Consider the following 22,213-nt stretch of genomic DNA (forward strand, 5'->3'; position numbering starts at 1 on the left):
TTCAAGTAGAAGGGGAAAAAAAATAAAAATTAAAAATTAAGGAAAAAAAATCACAAAAATCAGAACAAATGACTTTTCTCTGAGGATAGCAGTCCTGTATGGTAACAATCTGAGGCTCAGGTCAAGTTTCTTTTGTGATACTTAAGATTGAAGGCTGATTTCCCCAGAGGATGAAATAAGCGGGGGAAAAAATGAAAGGTGAAATGGGTAGAAAAGGAATGAAGATGATTAACAGAAATCATCAGGGATCTCAGTGCTGCATGGCCCATCCACAGCTTGTGCTACGGCCTCTGACATGAGATTTGCAGGCAGAGACTGCAGCAAATGAAGCTGCTTAGTTATTCAGCCCCCCTCCAGACAATCAGGGAGTGAAAGTAGCATTAATGAGACAGCTTTTAACTAAGGAGGATCCAGGGTGAAAGACCAACAAATACAGTACATAAATATGGTAATGTATTTATTGAGGTAATTTTTTCTGTAGCCTGTACGAGGCTGCAAAAATGATTCAATTCATTATATGCAAGAGAAGTGCATTCATCTCCTTTAATTAGGAAGAAAGTAGGACTGGTACTAGGATTAAAAATAAAAGTAGGGTTGATTTTGAAGTCCTCTATGTACCCCATTCTGGTGAGATCTGATAAAATACTTCCTCCAACACTGTTTCTGACTCATGGGAATATTTGTGAAGTACATGACTGGAAATTCAATAGAATGGTCTGTACTAGTTTCTTACTCTGGCAAGAAAAACTCTGCAGATACAAGTAAGCACACAAATAAAAGTCTACATAATATAGTAAATAATGTAGTATTTTCATTAAAATATCCCTGGGATTCCCTTTAATTCAGTATCAGACAACCCTACACAGTTCCTGAACAGTGAAGCACAAATGGGCCTCCTCAAAAGGATGCATTACATGAAAATCAAGAATGGCTTTTTACTTACTGGTTTCTTAAAGGGTGTTACCTCTAGTAACATCTGTCACACTTTCAGCTTTAGTTATTGTACATTTCTCATCTTTCATCTGCTGCTTTTCTCATTTGTTCTCAGAGGAAAAATAGAAAATGAAGATTAAGCAACGCAGTAACATTGCAAAGCTCCTCTGAAATAACAGAAGTGCTGTCTGCAATGATGATAAATCCCAATATGTTACCATGCAAAACACCAAATCTGAGTTTCCAAAAAGCCTGATCCCAGGTGTGACACTTCTTGCACTGCTGCTGACAAGCAGCTCAAGATGTTTACAATTCCCTTGCAGACAGAAATCCAGACTAGACAGCACTGCCTGTATCATAGTCTGGAAAGTGGGTACATTTGAAAGTTTGTAAACCATGTGATTTGAATGACCTGAATCTTTTGCGTCTGTAATTTTTGTTCTAAATTGAACAAGATCAAGCATAAATTGACAGATCATCCTGCAAGTGCTGGGAACAACAGCTTTAGTTTCTCTGTGCTTTGATAACAGAACATGTCTGAGAAACACCACTTTGTGCTACTCACTGCATGCTGCTTCTGATTCATCTGACCCATCGGGACATTCTTCTTCCCCATCACATTTCCACCTGGCTGGGATGCAGTGCCCGTTGTCACAAGTGAAATCTGACTCAGCACAAGTTTTCTTTGCTGCAAGAAGAGAAAATACTTGGCATGAATATAAACAGTGCAGAAGATCTCCACTGCACCCAACCCCACCAAGGTCGATACGGATTGCTCTGTACTAAGAGGATTTATTTCACATTCAATATTGCTTGTTCATGACAGAGTCCCACATATATCACAGATGGGAGAAACACCTATGAAGAGTTCCCATTCTATGAAGAGTTCTCACTAGAACTCTTAGCCCTCCATTATTTGATAAGGATTCACCCTTCTGTGTCTTTTTCCCATTCAAAAAACAGGGATGTTCTTTTTCACGACAATTTTCTAAGGCTTTTACTATGAAAAGCTTCCATGCTATCATGGAACTGAAAGCATGCTGCATGATTTACAGACAGGCAAGACAAACAAGTATCACCTTTGGAGTACTATAATCTAAATAATAATGTTTCTATCCATGCCATCTATTCATGGCTTGTTAGTACATCTGTCACCACAGCAGATGATCACAAAGTACTCCTTCAAACACTAACATTCATTTCATTAAATGTCAACCACTCCACGCTCTTTGCTTTGCTTGCATTAATCTAGGGCTTGAAAAAGATGCAAGACATGAATTCAAGCAATTAATTGGTCTATTCCTCTGTGCCAGTGGTGCAGCACCATTTGCTCTGCAATTCTAGTCAGCATCTTCCCACTGCGGCAGAAAGAGAAAATTCTACATATATTTGGTCCCTTCAGGCTGAGGTCTCAGTGTTGATGTGACACCACTTGCACACTGCTTTAGCAGTGGTGACTTCAGTGGCTTTTCTGCTCAGTCCTGAGCAAGGGCTGGGGCTCAGTGTCACCACATTGAAGTGAAATGCTCTCTGGCTAGCTGCTATCTACCTTTGTTAGCCATCAATTGACACAGGAAGTACTGGCAGAGAGATTTGTCTCTTCCCCCTGCAAAGCTGCTCACAACCTAATAGGATCATAGTAAAATTCAGGTAATGAAGGACCTCAGGAGGTCACCAAGTCCAACCTCCTGCTCAAGACAGACTCTGAGGTCAGACCAGGCTGTTCTGTGTTTTATCCAGTCTGGTAGGAATTAAAAAAACCCAAGATGGAACAGCACAACCTCCCTGGGCAACTTGTTCCAGGGCTTAGCTGCCCTCATGGTGAGACCTGGGCTTGCCAAGCCATTCTCTCTTACAAGTCATGTGAACACATATTGCTACATCAATACTTCTTCCAGCAAACATTTTCAAAGCATTAAATACAACAAATAAGCCTCTGGGGTTTGATCTTTTACTTTCCTTTCTTGTTTTCCTCCATGAGCTGCTGTCAGGAAGGGAGTCATGTTAAATATCACTCACGTGCCCACACAGGAAACATGGAGTGTGCAGCTACATGGCTGAAATAAAGCACTGATTTTCTAGCACACAAAACATGCAGCTTCCCTGAGCAGACATTCAGCAGGAAAACACTGCAAAGCACCACTAAGCAGCTGTACAATCTCTCAGGGTGCACTTTTTAAAGAGAACATACATTTACTCCCCTTCTGTTGCTAAATGAACCAGATTCTGGGGAATGGGAGGGGGAAAAAAAAAAAGGACAATTTTCAATTTTCTCTTCAGCCATTCAGAAACATATTATGGACTAATACAGGATAGAAAAAATATTTCCATATAAGCCAAGAGCTTTACAAGACACCAGTCATACTAAGGATCATCCAAAGACATTGCACATGTGTTATCAGAGGAAAAAGACTTTCTCCTGAATATCTCCTTTTAGAAATCCAAAGCTTGTGAAACTGGCTTTATTGCACATCACTGCTGAGGTATTTAATGAAAGTTTTAATGAATCTGATGTATTTAATGACCAGAAATGCTGATACTGATAGGATACCCATGCATAGCTGAAGTGAGAACACTCTCCTGGCTTACTGGGAAGCTCACTGGGTAAAATATTCCTATCTGCTCTTAGGGGAAGGTTGTGGCATCTAAATAATCACAGCTCCATCCAGAAAGGAGAGACCAGTGTAATAGTTGAGACAGAAACCTAATTTTTAAAATACTGTTTTGTACTCACTTTCTCAATACCATAATACTGCTTTGTACAGCAAAACTGTCCTTGAACTTATTCTCTAGAGATGCAAATAGCAATAAAACTATTATTGTGCCTAAACCAAACCTCTCCTTTTGCCATCAGTCTCCCAGTCTGATATATTTTGGGGACACAGGGATGCAGGAGCGAGGGGCCAGCCCAGGGAGGAGTGGCAGGGGCGCTCCCTTCGCACGGCCAAGCGTGCAGATGGTGGCACCGATGGCTTGGTTCCCTCCTGTCCTCCCCGTGCACCACAAGCCGTTCCTTGCTAGGGCTCACAACGAGGCACCAAAGCATCACTGCCAGTGCTGGGCCTCAGGAGGGGCTCCTGTGCTCCCTCCCTTGGGCAAAACAAAGCTGGGCACAACCACTCACCACCAGTGGCTGAATCCAGAAGTGTCGCCGTGTCCCAGGCGCTCCTGAAGGTCCAACAGTCCCATGACAAAAATCAGCAGGATAGAAGTGTTTAGTCTTTGTTTGAATCTAAATTGTCTATCTCATCAAGGAACAGGATTCAGAGAGGGGGAGCTCAAACCTTTTTATGATTCTTATATTTACTTCTGCTATTTTTTAAATATTTTGCTTTTTTTTTTTAATATTTTAAATATTATCTTTTATTTGCATTTTTTTTTTACTACTCTGGGTCAGAGCTCTGCAGACTGTCTCAATTCCAATAACTCCACTTTCTGTTGCAAACAGCAACCCAGATTATTCAAACTGCAGGAATACTGAAGCATTGTCTCATTTCTCACCTCCAATACAAGACTGGAATTTATTTCTAACCAGATTTACCTTCTGGCACTCAATTCTCATGTCTCTGGGATCACAATGCAGGCAGGGAGCAGTTAATTAAAATATCAGCTCTCTGTTTTTTCCTTCCTTTTTCTTTTTGAAGTCTGATAACCCTTTTTATTAATCTCCCATGTTATACACCTTCCTTCTATCAATAATTCATTGAGGCTCACACCATAAATTGCCAGTGGTGCATTAAAATGTAAAATAAATAAATACATCCCTTTTAGACAATGGGGAGGACACGGGTTCATTTTACGGTTTCACCTGGCTCAGAAATAGTCAAGCAAAATTAATTGTCCCCCTGAGATCCATTTCCTTTGCCGTAAGCAGCCCAGACAGCTCTGCTCACATGTCTCTTCCAAACGAACATAAACAAACAAGAGTGAGCAGTCACAGCATCCCTGAGCCTCTGTTCCTCGGGGGGCAAACCGATACCTGGAACGAGAAGAGAGACGGCTCCCGAAGCGTGCGCAGAGCCTTTCATCTCCTCCCGGCTCGGCTGCACGCAGTGACACCAAAGAGGCTGCCTCTCTTTGGGCTCCTGCTTCATTTGCCTTTAGTTCCTGCTTTTCCTTTCCCACATGTGCAGGTGGACAGATCTGTCAGAAACTCCAGCGGCTCCTGTGTGCCCACGGGGCTCGGCTCCCACAGGGAATGAGACCTGGCTTGGACAGCTCTCCAAAGGAGCCTTAGTTAAAGTCATTCCTGCTCCTCCCAGAAAGAAAGGCAAGGGGAGAGGGAAAGGTTTCAGTTTTACCCAGAAGTGACAGAAAAATATCCTAACATGGTGGATTTTAAATAAAACTGCATCAAACTCAACATGGCCCCTCATTTTCTAAAATGTCCATTTTCTTTCCATTACTCACATCTCTTATCCTGAACTGCAAGTAAGGATTCAGAGGCCATCCCTGCAGCAAATTAAAAGCAGGGAACCCAGGGAGAGTGGTTTTGAACATGAACATTTACAGAATGAATTCATAAAAAAGCAGTGACTGGGGACATGTTTAATTAGACTGGAGGGAATAAATATACACTGAAAGTAACAAGCCTTGGACTGGCTAGGAGCAGGGACTGGAAGATACATATGTGACTTCCAACTTTCTAATACCTAAAAATACCTACTTCTGAAAGATCAAATCCCTGGCCCCAACCCAAATAAGGTATCTGAATCTAATGGAAAAGTCCAGGACTGATTCTTTTTTTTCTTTCTTTCTAATAAAATCCAACATGCTCCCACTGCCTTCAGTCACTTCATTTAACCTCATTTAACTTTTGCCTCAGTTTTAGAGGCTTTACAAGGCAGGTACATCTTTCCAGTTACTCCTTATAAGACACCAGGCCCTCCACTATTCAATTTCCACTTCATGCCCTGTTTATTCCTATTTTGCACATCTTTAATATTAAGCAATACTCATCTCTCAAATAGTTTCATTTCTTGCTACTCCTGATTTCCCCAAACCAACAGCTGAAAACCAGAATGAACACATTTCCTCTTTTATCAACAGTTTTATGTAGCTCTTCAACAGCAGCAGTAAAAGCACACAATAAAAGCATATTTTCTTACTCCTTCTTGCCTGTAAATAACACTTGAAAATGACGGTTTGTTTTTCTCCCCATGAGACAATGAACCCTACGTAGTTCTAACACTCTAAACACAGGATTTTTAGACAAAGGGTTTTGTTCAAACTCTAGGTTGTGTATCCAGACAGAAAACCAGGCCAAGGAGAGCATCCTTGAGTGTTAACCCACAAAGACCCTGCAAACTGTGCCCTCTCCCTATTTTCTCCCCTCAGTAACTCTTGGGCAATGTCTACCAATTCTATAAGAGGGGAACAATGTGGAAAATATTCACACAGGTTTCATAAAATTGAGAGCTGAATAGAAAACAATCAAAGTCACAGCTCCACAGAGGGAGATAAGGGGAGAAAAGGGCCACAGGGCTGATCTGCTCCGTGGGCTGCCAGTCAGCCAGGGCTGCCCACACTCTGCATCTCATCCCAAGGTGGGTTTATGGCACAGGGAAGATGGCAGGTAGGGATTAAAAACCCCAGACACCAAACTCATTGAAAACCGGTTTCATTTGTTCCACTACCCTCATTCCTTTACGCAGATCCTGCTCCTATTTTAATTTCTGAATCAACACCAGACTTCCCATCAAACTGTGTATCTGCTCTCATTTGCAGCCAATATTCAGTCTTCCAGCAGAAGACAGTCTCACCCAAGCTGCTGTAAAAATGTAACAAATTATAGTACAAAAACTATACCATGAAAGTTTTGCTGTGATCCTTCTGCAGAAATAAAATAGCACAGCCCAGTAGGATGTGATAATGGGGAGATGATGGTAGGCCAGACACTGAAATTCACAAAACAGGGTTTCATTCCATGCTGGGGAACTTCAATGGCGACTTTGATCAGTGGCTTATCAGAGGCAGCTCCATATGAGAAGAGAAGCAGCATTGAGTTGAGAGTTGAGGAGCTTAAACGCAGCCCATCAGCAGCACTCTGCCCTGAGAGGTGCCAACCACAGCTCGATGCGTAATGGGATGGGAGCCAGCTCCTCCCAGAACAAAATACATCATTACTATGGGTCACTCTGCACCTCCTAAGGACCTCCATCAATCCAGGCTCAGAGTGAACAAAACATACCCCAGCTCAATCACTGGCTTGGCCCAAACAAGGTTTTCTGCTTCCCAGAGAAAGGTAAGGGCTGTGCTCATGACTGAGCTCGAGAAACCTTCTGGGCTACACAAACTCAACAGCAAAGAGTTGTTTTCAGTTTTGGTCAGCTCCTCAATCACGAACACAGCTACCAGGACACTGCAAATGACACTCCCAAACAGAAATTTCCAGCAACAGAAGAAAATTGAAAAAAAAAATTAGTTTGAAGTTATGTTCACCACAAACTTGATATATACTCCCAAACTCAGAAAACACTTGGAGCAGGAGACTGAGCCATAGCCACATACTTTGACAGCATCCCTGCCCTTCAAAAGGAATCTGTGTTATTGATCCCCAATCCTCTGATGAGGTTTTATACCCCAAGGATGTCTTAGTTGCCCTTAAGGAGATCTGAAAATCCTAACCTACATCTGCAGTCCGAGTGCTCTCGGTTGCTGCTGTTGATTTTGCAGAGGAGGAAGCGTCACAGGGAGGGTGGACAACCCGCCCTGGAGTGGTTTCCTGCTCCCAGCAGGTGCTGCATTCCCTGCTTCAGGCATCCAAACACCTTGTGCTGGGAGCCTGATCCTACACAGGCCCTCTGCCACTGCCATCACTGCCAAATCCTTGGCATGGGAATCCCAGGAATGTGCTGGTTTGGAGCTATAAAACTGCAACAGAGAAGATCCCAGAGTCGAAGTGTCAGGAAATCTTAGTGGATGTGGATCGTCAAGTCCTTTTAATTTTCATACAACTAAGGACACCTTGAAGTAATGAAAGGGAATATTTAACCATTCTCTGAATCTGGCCACTTCTTTTGACGCTGCCATCTCAGCAGGCAATTACTTTTATAAAGCAAGATTAATCAGATCCCCTCAAAGAGCCAGTGCTCAGGCACAGACCACGGTCCCTTTGATACTCCACATGAAACACATTCTAAAGAAACTTCTCCCCAAGACCCCCTGAAACAGCCCCAGAAAACAACGTCCCATTGACAGAAGCCCAGTCAGAGGCTCTGGGGCTGCCTGAAGCTGCTGCTCAAGTAATCAAAACATGCAGCTGCAGAGCCTGAAGCCCCTCAGATCAATCAAATCAAACCAACGACTTGAAAAGAAGAAAAAGAGATGTCACCTGTGATTTTTCATTATCAAAGGTATCCACTTTTGTGCATTTTAAATGGTTATATGTTTAGGCCTCCTATTTAGAATTATTTAAATCAGTTTTCACATTTAATATTGAATTTAATGTAAGGAAAATGGCAGAACTTAACTGAAACCTATGAAAAGCAGAACAGTGAAACAACATACTGTTCTCATGAACTTAAGTGAGTTTAAGTTAAAAATTCTAAAAAATCTAAAATTAACTAACTAAAAAAAACAACTAATAAACTAACTAAAAACTAAGTAAAGAAATTTTAGTGACTTCAACTAACAAATACAGGCCTTTCTTCCTGAATTTTCTTCCTAAAACTCATGTAAATCAAGATAAAACTGAACAATATTTCCCCCCAACCTGTCCTCAGGTTTCTGTTGTCATTTCAGTCTTTAAGAAGGGGCTGTATGCTCAAAGGTTGCTCTGTTTTTTACCAAATATATATGTTGGTTTAATGAATGCAGCACTTGTCCCTACAAACCATGTTTCACCAATAGGAAAAGCAGAATTTCACTTCTTTCCAGAAGAGAAATTAAGGACAAAAAGTCCACTTGGGCTCGTGTGCTCCTCAGAGGGCATTAGAGGTTTGTCAAACACACCACTTGGTATTCAGGACAACTTCTCCTTGCAAGTTTGAAGGTTTATTTGGGGCTCTGGGGCTTTGTCCTAGGGAGCTTCACAGCTGGGAACAGCCCAGGCAGAAAGCTCAAGTGCTGCCTCACTCCCTTCAGATGAACATGCCCCACACTCCTTCAGGCAAGGCTCCCTCCAACATCTGCTCCCTCCATTCTTCCCTCAGCTTTCTCTGTTTTTTTAAAATCCACTCACAAATCGTAAGTTAAGCTGTAGAAACCCAGGTTTTGTGACAATTTCCTCATTTTTATTCTCCAGGAACTCCCATCACCTCGATGTTCAAGTCTCTGGAATTTAAAAAAACCAACAAACAAACCCACAAGAAAACCAACCATCTTCCCCCACACTGTAAATTGGAAAATCATGTCCTTCTGTAGAGGAAGGGGAAGAAGAGACAGAATTTCCTACCAGCATCTGAAATACACTCCAGCTTTGCTCAGAAACAGGCTGACAGCCCTGTCCAGCCTGCAGTCACCTCTGGCCGCTACCAATCAACCTCACTGTTGTGTGACACTGCACAGCAGGTGTGAAAAACCACCCACACTCAGTGTCAAAACATGCCACTGACAAAATCTCACCGGCTCTTCCTCATCTAGCAGCAACAGTGACAAGAAGGCTGCCAAGTGCATAGACAAGGTTTGCCTTCAGCAAATGGATTTTTTTCTTACAACAACGGTTATACAAGGTAGCAGCGAATGGAAGGGCGATCAGAAAACTTGCTCCCTTTAAGAGATCAGAGAACTTGAAAAGTCCTGTTCTCCCTTAGAGGTACACGGACACAGAGGCATTAAATGACATGCCAGAACTCATGCAGCAGGTCTGTGGCAAAGCCAAGGCCTGCCCACGTCTTTCCTCCACGTTTGATGGCGCGGTCGCCGTATCTTACGCTCAAGTCAAGATTTCCTCTGTGAGGAAAAGAGCAGCCATCGCTCTGCTGTGGAAGCTGAACATGTTTCCAGAACTCCATATTGTTGCAGTCATGACCTTTTCAAAGGATTTGGTATGCTCCGACTTTCCAGTTTGTTTCTAAATATTTCTTTGACTGAAGCTCATCCACACTGACTTTTGCTGACAGAATTGCCAGCTTTATCTGTCTTTGGGTTTTGTTTTTCCTTCTTTTAACAAGCAAGACATTGTTGCAAGACAGAAGCTCTTGGGGTGGCAACTACATGTATGGTATTTCACAATGAAGGACGTCCACAAATTCCTCAAGAGGCACTTAATATTATTCTGTCTTTCTAATTCTGGGAACTGAACACTAGGGGCCATATTCTACCCCAATGAAACATCCCCAAAGTCCATAGTAATTACTGGTCTCATTGGTCACTGTGCAAAATTGCTCTCAGATATTTTTATGACGCCTTATGATGTCTGTTTTCAGTACAGGTTTTATAACCCTCAGCCTAAACCAAAGCCCCTGATGAGAAAATTGCCTGGTGATCTGAGTCAATGCCCCCGTGACAAAAGCCAGGTTTCCTGAGGATAAAACAGACTGAAACCTATTTCAGAGAGCAAATATAGTAAGGTAGAAAAGCAGAAGTGGTTGAGTTGATGGAGCAATTTTAGTTCCCACCTACACATATGCCCATAGCTTATCAGACAGGTACCAGAGAAAGAGAACAGCCATACTTTATGGATAAAATTGCCTTCAGTTATTCAGAAAATTAGAGAAACAGGGCTAAGGCATGTGAGCAAAGACAGAGAAAAGAGACAAAGACATGCAAATGCAGATCCTTTCACTGAGTGAGATATAAGGAAAATGCAGGCCTCCCTACACAGTCACTGCTCTCTGCTCAGTTTGATGTTTTTAAGTATGATTTCTTTTTCATAGATGGTGGAAAGAAAATCTCCAAGACCAGTGGAGAGGATAGCAAAGAATACCCCTGAAGCCTGATGTGCCACCTTTCCTTACCTGGCTCATGCTGTCACCTTGAAACATTACAACATTGGAGTTTACAGGCACAGAATTTGCCTTTCACAGCTTGGACACAGCACTTAAGTTCTTGTTGCCCAAATTTACTGTACACACTGTGAGGTTAAAGTGCACCAAAGCAAAACATGGCACCTCCAGCAGAATTTCACACCAAGTTTGCACACAGGAGATAAACCCAGGGGCCCTAAGCCCTGCACAGAGCCAGGTATGATGAACTCCCTGTCATGCTTTCACTGCAGCTGCTTGATCTGGGGCTCAAATCACCATCAGGCATTTCTAGCAAGCCTCAGACCCTGGCTGCACCTTTGTCACTGCTCTGGTAGGGTCTGCCCTGACATAGCTGTGTGAGCTCTGTGGCTTGGCTGACACAGCTGTGAGAGTACAAGACATCTGTGGGAAAGCAGCAGCAATTTCAGCAGCCACCTTTGGCACTGAGAGCAGAGCAGCACCATTACACACTGGGGGTCCCCAGAACTACAGGCAAAGTCACTTCCTCTGCAAATCAGCCTTAAAAACAGCAAGAGAAACAAAACAAACAGTTTAAATCCTGTTTTGCAGAACTTGGCATGGGTCCAGGCTGCATATTGATCCTTACAACTGTGTGGAAAAACAGTAACCTGATATTTACACCTGTGAGCTCTGTGTTGGTAAGCACAGTAAAACACATGTGCAGGACATTCCTATGCCATGAGCATTATATGTTTCCAAAAATGTGGTAGCACAAATATCTCTGACTTGTCATATAAATTATCCAAATCTAAGGACATGCTGGAAACCCAACAGAAGCCAATGCAAAGCTCCCAGCTTCTAGGAAAACAAAGAAAGGGGAAGAAAAGGGAAAAAGAAAAGGCTTGTCAAGAGTTGGGATCAATGGCCTAAAGCAGAGATTTGAAGACTCAATCCATGCAGTGGCAAAATGATGCTTTGTGTGGGTAGGAAATAGGGAGAGAGGATACAGGAAGAAGTGTAACAGACCTGAGATGCCTGAGGAGGTATTGCTGGTTCAATGCACAAATCCATGTGGTGGACAGTAGGGAGAGGAAATGAGGGTTTGTGCTCTCAATTAGGGAATTACATGGGCAACAACACACCTGAGCATTCTGTTTGGCAGCCAGCAGCAAGGGGAATGAAGCTGTTATTTGATTGGTTCTGCTGCATTTATGCATTTTTATTAGAAGCAGCACTGCACTGTAAGCCAATTTACACATGGTCCAGTTGCTTAATGTTGGATCGATGTTTGCTCTTTTTCTCCTGGTCCTACTTTAATCAATAAGTTGCAGGGTAAAACATGCAAGAAATGCTTTGTACAGTTAAGAAAAAACCCCATGTGCCATGGTTTACTTTCTGAGAGGCTAAAATATTAAAATTAAAATAGCCACTGAAGTGTCCTGGAAGAATGAAGAGTCAATAACAATAAAAGGAACAGAGATTTTTCTAAAGACTTAAATCAAATGTTTTCAGCTTCATTCCCTTTTTCCACTTACTTTGTTACCAACAAAATGATGGCACTTTTGAAGTAAATTTTTTTTCCTCGGGTTATTTTAGAAAGTTCCCCTGGTCCCAAAGTATATAACTCCTTCAGACACCAAAAACAGAAATGGAAAAGGGAAAGTAACAATTGGAATGCCATAAAAACCAAACATACATACAGAAATCCCTTATGCCATAACAAACACTTCAGAAAGCTTTCTTATACCATACCAATAGCTATAGTAAAAGAACTTGAAGAGAATTAACCGGGCAGCAACACATTGGGAATGTTCAAGATAATAAAAAATAAATAGTGCCTGGTTGTTAATGATCTTTAGACAGACCACAGATGTCCCTGTGCATTCACCTGTGAAGGCACCTTTTCTCCAGCTCTGTTAAGAAGACATTCATTGTATCCAACGACTAATTTGCCAGGAATCTTGCTTTTTAAGACCACTGAATCAGAGCCCTGGGAATTGTAAGGGATCACACACAAAAGCATTTTCAAGCCCGTCTCCAAAGCCAGCATCGTTTCAGACTGAACAGCAGGTTCATCCTCTGATCCAAGTCTGTTGCGGCGGAACAGCGCCAAACAAATGTCTGTTAATATTCTGCCAGGAAGCACGAGCGGATGGGCTCCTGCCTTGCATTAAGGCAAGTGCTCAGGTTAAGAGTTGGGCATTGGTCACGCAGCTCCCCCATTCAAGCACAAACCTCTTCACCCATCACCGTGTGTAGTCAAATGCTTTTGTGCACTGCAATATTAAATACTTGTACCCTGGGGGTGGGAGTTGAATAGGCACAACATGGAAATTATGATGCATGCAACCATAGCCTTTAACCTATTAACAAGTATGACCAAGATCACTTATTCGGAGCTCTCTAATCATCAAGGCAAGAAGACATCAACAGCTACTGTGTCACACTGACAGGGCCTTCAATGGCAAGTGTGGTTCAAAGGTCCACAGGAAACACAAAGAAGCTTTGTCTTTTGATGTAAAGAACAAAGCTACCATGTGGCACAGCATCACACATGCAATTAGTCAGGAAAGTTAATACAGTAGAAGCAGATGGTGGAACCATGTCAACATTTTTAGTGGGCACATTTCCCCTTACTCTGCAGTTGCTGTGATCTGAGGTCGGCAGAGCAGCAGGCAGATTGTTGGTAAGCTAGACCCCACCAGGGATTGACAATCCCCTTTTATCCGTCCATCTGAGGTACCTCTGTGCTCCCACTTCTACCGGCACAGCTCCATCTCTGACACCTCCTCTCCACCACATCCCCACACCACAGGGTAGCACCATTAACCTCAGTGCACACTGAGAGAAAACGAGGCAGAGACAGCCAGTCCCTAACCCTGGTTGTGCTGGGAGATACTGACAGGAAAATGCATTAAAAACTCCCCTTCAGTGGCCCTTACACTGCTCGTTCTGCTCATTTCTGCAGCTCAGTGTGTTACCAAATGCTACACGAACCACGCGCACGGCACACGTCATTCCGCAGGACTTTACACGTCTGCAAAGAGCAACTGCTCCTTTCTCACTGCCAGCCCTAAAGCTCAGCTAACACAGGATGCAAATGGGAGGCTTCTTGGTCACCATCAATTGCACTGCACATGCAGAAAATGCAAAACCCAAACCACAATGATCACACAGAGAAATGCAATACAGGGGCCACTGTGGATTGCATGACTTTGAACTTAACAGCCCTGCAGAGTCTTCAGACAAAATCTCTCCCCTGATACTGTCAACCAGTTTTGCCCAACTCCCCAGCTCCACACATCATGGATTTCAACAGTATCCAGGTGAGGATGGCAGGAGCTTTCAGCCCTGCAAGTCATTTAATTAAAACTAAATGAACAACCAGCAGTTAGTCAAAATGCTCATATGCTCCAGCCACCACAGCTGCCGAATTCTGCAGCCCTCGGTCCAATCTGATTTCCTTTAAAGCTCCTGGCAACCCATTAATTAAAACACATTATTTACAGCTTCCAGAGGCTCGAAACCATGGGATGCACTTGATGGAATTTATGCAATTACATACAGCCAGTCCTAGTGACAGGCTCCATTCTTGCTCCTGCTCTCCCCTGCTCCCACGCTCGGCCGTTTCCTTCCCCGCGGCTCATCCACGCGGGGCTGCTGGGCCTGGGCCTGCCACGCCGGGATCGGCTGCCATGGAAATGAGCAGGAGGCAACAAAGAACCTGTGAGTCTCTCGCTGGAGCTGGAGGAGTAGCAAGGCAACAGCACAGGAAGGCCAAGACAAAGAGAAACCAATTTGCCTGCTGCCTTTAAACACAAACAACCCTCCCCTTTTGTGCAAGGAGATGTTGATGAATTGAGTTTTCCCCTGTTTTAAGAAACCAAGTCCCTTCCAGCCAAATGCAACAAAGCCATGTGGATGGAGCATCCTGCCTTTGGCCCTGTGCAGCATTCCATCCGTTACTGCTCTGTGGGGAAATGATCCCAAAGTAAACCCAGAGAAGGTGTAGTTTAATAAGCAATCCCCATGTCACTGGTACCACAGCATCAGCTGCAGACACATTTCTCTGCTTTCAGGAGGAGTTTTTCTTTTTACTCCACTATTAAGCAGTCACGCTCATCAGCAATTCCCGTGACTCTGCAAGAAAAAAGCATCTTACAACATAACCTTACAAAGTATGACTGACAAGCATAACAAAGTCTCCTGTGTCTTTGAACTGATTTCCAAAGGTATTTGAGAAGGATTGAGAGCAGCCTTGTCAAGGATTTGGGGGTGCTGGTGGATGTGAGGCTGGACACGACCTGGAGATGTGCACCCCCAGCCCAGAAACCAAACGTGTCCTGGGCTGCATCCAAAGGAATCTGCACTTAAATACGAGTCTAAAAAATAATAAATTTTTTCATAGTATATGAGATATAAGGAATATAGAAGGATATAAAGAAGGTATTTTTTACATCATTGCAAAGCACTGGCACAGGCTGCCCAGAGAGGTGGTGAATGCCCCATTCCTGGAAACATTCAAAGTCAGGTGGGACAAGGAATCTGAGCAACCGGATCTATTTGAAGATATCCCTGCCCATGACAGGGGGTTGGACTAGATGACCTTTAAAGGTCTCTTTCAACTCAAACTATTCCATGATTACTTGTGTTTTATGAGAATAAAGGGAACATAAATTTTTATGGAACCATGAACTTTTACTGCTTATGGAGTCCCACATGAACATTGCTGAAAGATCAAGTACCATAAGCCAAAGACATCCATAGATATAATTATCCCACTGATTATTACTCCCTCCCCCCCCCCAATTGTTTCTTACTATTTTTTTTACCATGAAGCCAAGTGATTAATCTATGTAAAACCCATGGAAACCATCCAGAGATACAAAAAGGAGAAGACTATTAAACTAAGTCACTATCAAAACCTCAATCCTTCTTCCAGCAATACAAAAGTGGATTTTGGCTTTATTCTCCTGTGGTTCATTCACAAAAAGAAGGAAAACAAGAAGTGGAGAAAGCACTTCTTACATGATGCAGAAACAGCTCCGCAGATTTCAGTCTGTAATTCCAAATACTCAATGTGCACCATGCCCTCAGCTGGTGTGAGAAATTGCCTGTCTGCTCTGAAGACATTAGCTACTCCAATTCAGATTAGCTCTAAAAGCCTCTTTCACCAAGATGTATTGCAGTAATGCACTGGTATTATTTAAGTCCAGATTTAAATGTAGTACAGAAGATGTATTTTTTGCTGCAAGAAAACTCAGAAACTCAAGACATTGTATCAACATTTGTCTCCTGATTAAGTCTTTTGTCACTGTGATTTTCATATGAAGAGCTATGAATGGATTTATAGGAGATAGTGACCATGAAAGTATCTCTGAGATGACTGTTTTATTATGCTTTCTTGCTTTTCTGTACTGTAGATGATAAAAATACCAATTCTTTCTCGCCAGGGCAGCCAGAATGAAATACCAGACACCTTTCAGCAATAAAAAATCAGCAATATGACGTTAGACCATTCAAAACAGGAGTCTGTAAATGCCTGGCTACTAGACTATGGAGTGCTAAGCTTGCAATACTCCAGTAATTTTCTGGGTCCAATGCATGAACTTGCACTAAAAACATTAATCTGTGTGTACAATTTTAAGATAATAGGCTGGGGGTTTTTAATTAACTTTTTTATCTTTTAAGTCTGTTACACCACATATACTGGCAGTGCAGCAAGTGACCTGTAGCCCCTGCTAATCCATTCCCTCCAGAAATCAAAAAGTAGCATCAGAACAGAAAACCAAGTTCCAGAGATAAGAATTCAGCCTCCAGCAGAAGGAAGAGCATCCTCCAGCTCAGTATGTCAGAAATGAAGATACAAGCAGAGGAATAATTTTCAAACGTCCCTCCAAAGTCTTGTCTAAACAGCAGCACAGGTAAGACCCTATGAAGACCCTGGCCACAAGGTAAAATTAGAAGGTTTTGTCACTACAAACTCCATCCAGCCTGGATTGGATCCCCAGGACTGGAACTGGTGAGCAATACCAGAAGTAAACTTCCCCTCTGCAAATGGTTTCCAGTCACCTAAGTGTTACCAAGACAACTCCAGCGTCCGGAATACAAATTACCTTTGGGGTAGCACGGTAAACTCTGAGCCCTTACCAACTCTGCATGCAAATTTAAATCACAACAATTTAAGTGACAACTGTGTAAACAGCAGAAACTATTAAACTATCACAGAAGTCAATGGTACTATAGTCAGGAAAAATGTTACTGGAGGCAGCAACAAAACCGAGCAAAAGGAGGAGGAGAGACACATTAAAAAGTTCAGCCTTGTAATTCATGAGTGCCAAGAGAAGGCTTCTCATTCCCTAGGAAACATCACTTTTTCTTTGACTTCTCCTTGTCCTGGATATCAACTATAAATTAAGCCTGATGTTGGGGCAAAACTTTATATGTAAGAAAGCCAGGCAGCTTTGGGTGCCAACAGACACTGGTTATAAACAACCCTGGAGCCATGCATTGCAATTTCTTTATTTCCAACAGCTGCATTTAAAGAAAAAAAAAAAGGGGGGGGGGGGGAAGAAGAAAAAAACAGGAAGAAATATACCTTCTTTTGCCTTGGGCACTGATGTGTGAGGCATTTTTAAAACTCAGTGTTAAAGAAATGTTCTGGATGTACAAATTGTTTAGAAAAAATCCTGATAAACTGTGCACAGCAGTACTTATGTTAATGCCCTCAAAAATTACATCAGCAAATAGCTTCAGCAAGAGGAACTGTAAGGATTTAGGCAACAGAACTAAGTAATTTAGACGTGCCACAAACTCAGAGATTGAGACCTGAGAACAAGGGAGGGGTGGGAAGCACCAAAAGCTGCAGCCCCCATTAAAGCTGTTTAATATACAGCAGTATTTTATCCTTTCAGAACATTTTTCACTGCGAAGTCCCAAACACTTTACAGCCAGGGCAATCAGAGACAGTTCTTCAGGAGGAAACCAGTGGTGCCCTTGATTTTATGCTTCCATCAGGAGGTAACTTCACCTGGCAAGGGACAGGAGCGTTCCAGCCAAATTCCTTCCTCTCCAGCTGGCCTATCTTCATGCAGACTGTAACAAAAAAGAAACAAAACCACAACAAAACCCCCAAAGCCCTGCATTTTGTGGGGAGCACCTTAAACTGGATCCCTTGAGAGCAAGCACTGGGGCAATGAGAATGACAGAAAGTAAAATAAAACACTCAGCTACCAGAGCATTAACAGCCAATTAAGTTCTTATTTGTTATGTCAGATATATGAAAATTAAAAATTGATTATTAGGCTCCATATTCCTCCAGCAAGACTCTTGAAAGATCCCTGACAGGAGGTCTGGACCCTCAGGCAGTTTTGCAGATCTCCACGACAAATGAAAGCCAGCAGGGAAGTCCTGCTGTCCATAACTCACATGACTGCCTGGAAATTGCTGAAGTGTTCACACCCCTTTATTTTCCCTCTCACAGTGACACTTCATCAAGTGCTTGGCTACAAGAAGATTTACTGATTAAGGTATCAAGTGCAACAGCTCAACCGCACAGAGCCAAAAGCAAGGCAACGTGAGTCTGACCACTTTATTCCATCTTTCCTTTTGCTAAGGTGAAGTCTTTCCTACCAGATTCATAAAGTGCAGCTTAAAAGTAAAAATTCTCATTCTCCTGCCAGGTAAAATTACTGCTGGAAAATCTGCATGACCAGGCAGAAGGCTCTATTAGAATATGACAATTTGCCCAGTGGGACTCTGTGCAGCCACAATCACTTCAGACATTGATCATTCCACAGATGATGTGGGATACAACCTCCCATTATCAGACCTTTTCTTGCCCAGCTGGGAGCAACTGATGAAATCCAAGAGGAGCTTATTTTAAAAAATCAAGAGAACCCTCTTCATGCCTGTGCATTAAAAACCTTTCCTGCTCACCAGCCATTCCCTAAAGGCCACGTCCTGCTCTGATTGTTTTGACATGGGAGAAGACAGGATTTTTATAGGACATGCTGCTTCACACCACGGGAGGAAGACGCTGCACATGACAAACCAAAGGCACATTTAAGCCCCCTAGAAGTGGGATAGAGCTGTGATTGGCCCTGCTTGTAAGCCAGTGGCAAGAACATGATCAACTTCAGTACCAATTAGAATTGATGTACAAATTCATCAAACTCATAAATAATGGTGAGGCTTAACAGAATCAATTAAAGTCTTCATTCTAAAAATAAACATTAAAAAGGGCATAAAAAGTCCTTCACCATCCCTCACCACGTGACAGTTACAACAAACAGCCCCTTAAGGAGAAACTGTGTGATCAGGTTCATCACATCCATCCATTACCAACTGCTTGTTTCCCCAAAAGCAGAAGATGGGAATAAAAAGACCCCAATCCCTCAGGAAGTCTGAAGAAGCAAAGAACTTCAAATTGCTACTGTCAGAAATGATGGTGTTCTAATGACTCTCCTACAGTACTTGGCACTGGGGACTTCCATCCCAGTATCTTTTCTCAGTGGTATCACTTTTCCATTTGTTGCCTGTGTGCACATTTTTTCCCATTAGTTGCCTCTGGGAAAGGAAAGGAACACAGAGGGAACAGTCCACCTCCACTTGGGAGGGATGGGCAATAACTGCACACTGGCCTTGATGATGATCACTTTTCTTTAGCTATTACAAGCAAAAGAAAAAGCAAAATAATGAAGTTAAACCCATTGCCAAGCCTCAGCAGCTCAGTCCCAGGTCAGATAATCCCCTAACAGATACCCAGGATATGCACGTGATAATTTTCATGAAATGAATTATTAACAAGTACAGTTATCTAAAACCACCATCACCCCAAAAAGCAAACAAAAAACCCAACCAACATTAAACATGATAAAATGCAGGCATGGAATTTAGACAGCAGATGTTTCTCCAAAGGGCCAAACATTTAACAGTCCGGATCCTTGGAACTTCAGCCAGTGGCCAGCACTGCCCTTCTGATGCCAGGGTCACTCCTGTGTCCTGCACAACAGCTGACACTCACTGACCATCCTCTGCCCTCGGCTCTCTGCTGGGAGAGGGCTGGAAGGGAGGAGCAGGCTGGCAGAATAATCATTAGAAAAGGGAAGGGGCCTATGCACAGAGAAACACCCACTTGCAAACTTCCTTTCTTGTGAAAGAATAAATGATTCAAGGATGTGAAGCCGCTAGCAGATAATAGAGCAAAGCCACTTACAATATTTTTGTAAGAAAGCTCCTATTCCCTGTCTTATGAAAAAAAGTTTTGTTTCTCATAGAGCTGACTATATTCTTTCCCTTTTTTCTTCTCAGCTCTCGGTCTGTGGCAGTTCATTAAAAGATATGAACATTTCCCTTTGTTCCTGGGTCAGCCAGGTCCTGTCATACAATTCAATTGGCAGGTGAATTTTAAATGGGTCAGAATTGATAGTAAGCTCTTCAAATGAGAATAAGCTGATTGTCCCTGGAAATAGAAAAGAACAGAGGGGACTTTCAGAGTATCTGTGTCTCCAGATAACCTTTGTTATGTAATGGAGCTGCCTTTTTTTTCCCCTTGCCATGGAAGTAACTCTGTCAAGGCCTGCTGACACTGGAATAGCTGTTTATCAAGGAGAAATGTGGCAAATGCACATAAAGCCTGGGAGCACTGTACAGAATCACAACCTCTGGGTCCTGCAGCCTAGTCAGATGCCCTCAGGGTTGTTGTCCTCCTTGCATTTGCAGCACAGGGGCTTCCCAGTCCCTCCCAGGCTGCTGCACAGCAAGCAGGGGCAAGGAACAGGTCTAAGGCTACAACACTCAAAGTGCCCCAGTCCAAACGAAGGACTGCCAGCAGTGACCAGTCCTGTAGAGCAAAGATGAACTGGTTTGCTGGCAGTCTCCTGAAGACTGAATCTGATTCCCCTAAAGCCAGATGCACTATGTACAAGGGTACAAAGTTACTTTGGAGACAGATGAATTCATAAATAGTTGCTAAGAAGCTTTGAGGCTTATGCAAATTTTCTGTGAAAACTTCAAGTCCTTTGCTCACTCAATTCAATTTCAGGGTCATGACTGAGATCAGACCCTCACTGTCCTCTCCACAAGCCCTCTAAGGCCAAATGAAGACCAGTCACTAATATTTAAAACATAACTTACAATGGCTACTGGCTGCTTGGATGCCACTGCTCAAAATGATTTCCTTTCAGGAATTCCTCACTGATCAAAAGCTGAGCCAGAAGCAAAAAACCTCCTGCTTCCCCAAGTCATGCTGTGCCTCCAAACACAGCCCGAAGAGCTTTCCTAAGGGGTTAATCTGAATTTATGTAAGCTCAAATGGAGAACAAAATCTGGTCTCTTTTGTATTTTAGCTGCAGTGAAACAAGAAGCAAAGCAGACATCCATAGATTCCTGCTGTGATTCTTGTAGTCAAAGTCCATTTTTCTCTGGACCAGCTTTGAGATCAGAATGGTTAACAAAATTAAAAAAGCAGAGCAAGAGAAAAGCTACAATTATTCCTGCTTCAAACCTGTCCTTAGAGATTTGATATTATCTAAAAACTAATAAAACCATTCACAAGAAACACATGTAGCAAAATTACAATTTGAAATAGTTTTTCCATAGTCAGCAATAGGAGACTACTTAAATTTGATTTATGTGAACACAAAATTATAAGCCTGCAGTGATATTTCCACCCCTTTCCAATCACCGCCTTGAAAACTACGTATTGTTTTCTGCTCTATTTGAATTAATTCGTAAAACTAGAGGTTTATATCAGTTTATATTAGTTGTTTTTACTGCTATTTCTTAGTGTGATTTTACTGTACAACTTGCCACACTGTAGAGTCTTTATTCATGCAGCAAAGAGGCTGCCAGCATGAAGCTTTAGATTGTAGCTTAGTCCTTTTATTAGCCTAAATTTTTGTGATCATTTTTTATAAAGTCAATGAAATATTTTATAACCATGAAAAAGAAAAAAAAAAAAGAAACAAAAAATGAAAATCACTCTCTAACCTTCCAAGGGCACAGCAGAGCCCTAAATCAGTGACATCTGGGATGCATCCCATTCATCCAGATCCCCATTCTGTGGCTGCTTTGCCCCATGGTTTTCTTTCTTTTCTGGATAACAGGTGTCATCAGGAAGAAATCCCAGCAGAGCAGGACAAGCTTGTGAACACACACACACCAGCCCAGAGCATCTGCTCCTGTGCAGCTCCAAACGAAGCTGGGAGAGGTGGAGGAGAAAGGGAGTCACGCCTGTCTCGCCGTTCCCACCACACCATCCCTCACCAGGATTCAAGTGTAACTTGTGGGATATAAAATCCACTCTCTGCAGGGACAAACCTCCTCTGGAGCAGTCATATCTCCCTCTGCCAGCAGCCACAGCCACTCTGGGCAGCCCCAGCCAAAGACTCTGTGGTGCTGCCATTGTC

The 22,213-nt window shown here is 42.7% G+C and overlaps 1 protein-coding gene across 3 annotated transcripts in view; it reads right to left on the reverse strand.

The window, feature by feature from the left end:
* The window catches only part of LRP8 (LDL receptor related protein 8), a 172,479-nt gene that overhangs the window by 66,268 nt on the left and 83,998 nt on the right, over window positions 1-22,213 (reverse strand). For all 3 annotated transcript variants that reach the window (XM_015636257.3, XM_015636256.3, XM_015636258.3), the window contains exon 3: window positions 1,499-1,621. In XM_015636257.3, coding sequence (XP_015491743.1) covers window positions 1,499-1,621 — 123 coding nt within the window. The remainder of the gene's footprint in view (window positions 1-1,498; window positions 1,622-22,213) is intronic.

The sequence above is a fragment of the Parus major genome, chromosome 8, assembly GCF_001522545.3.
Source record: "Parus major isolate Abel chromosome 8, Parus_major1.1, whole genome shotgun sequence".
Lineage (NCBI taxonomy): Eukaryota > Metazoa > Chordata > Aves > Passeriformes > Paridae > Parus > Parus major.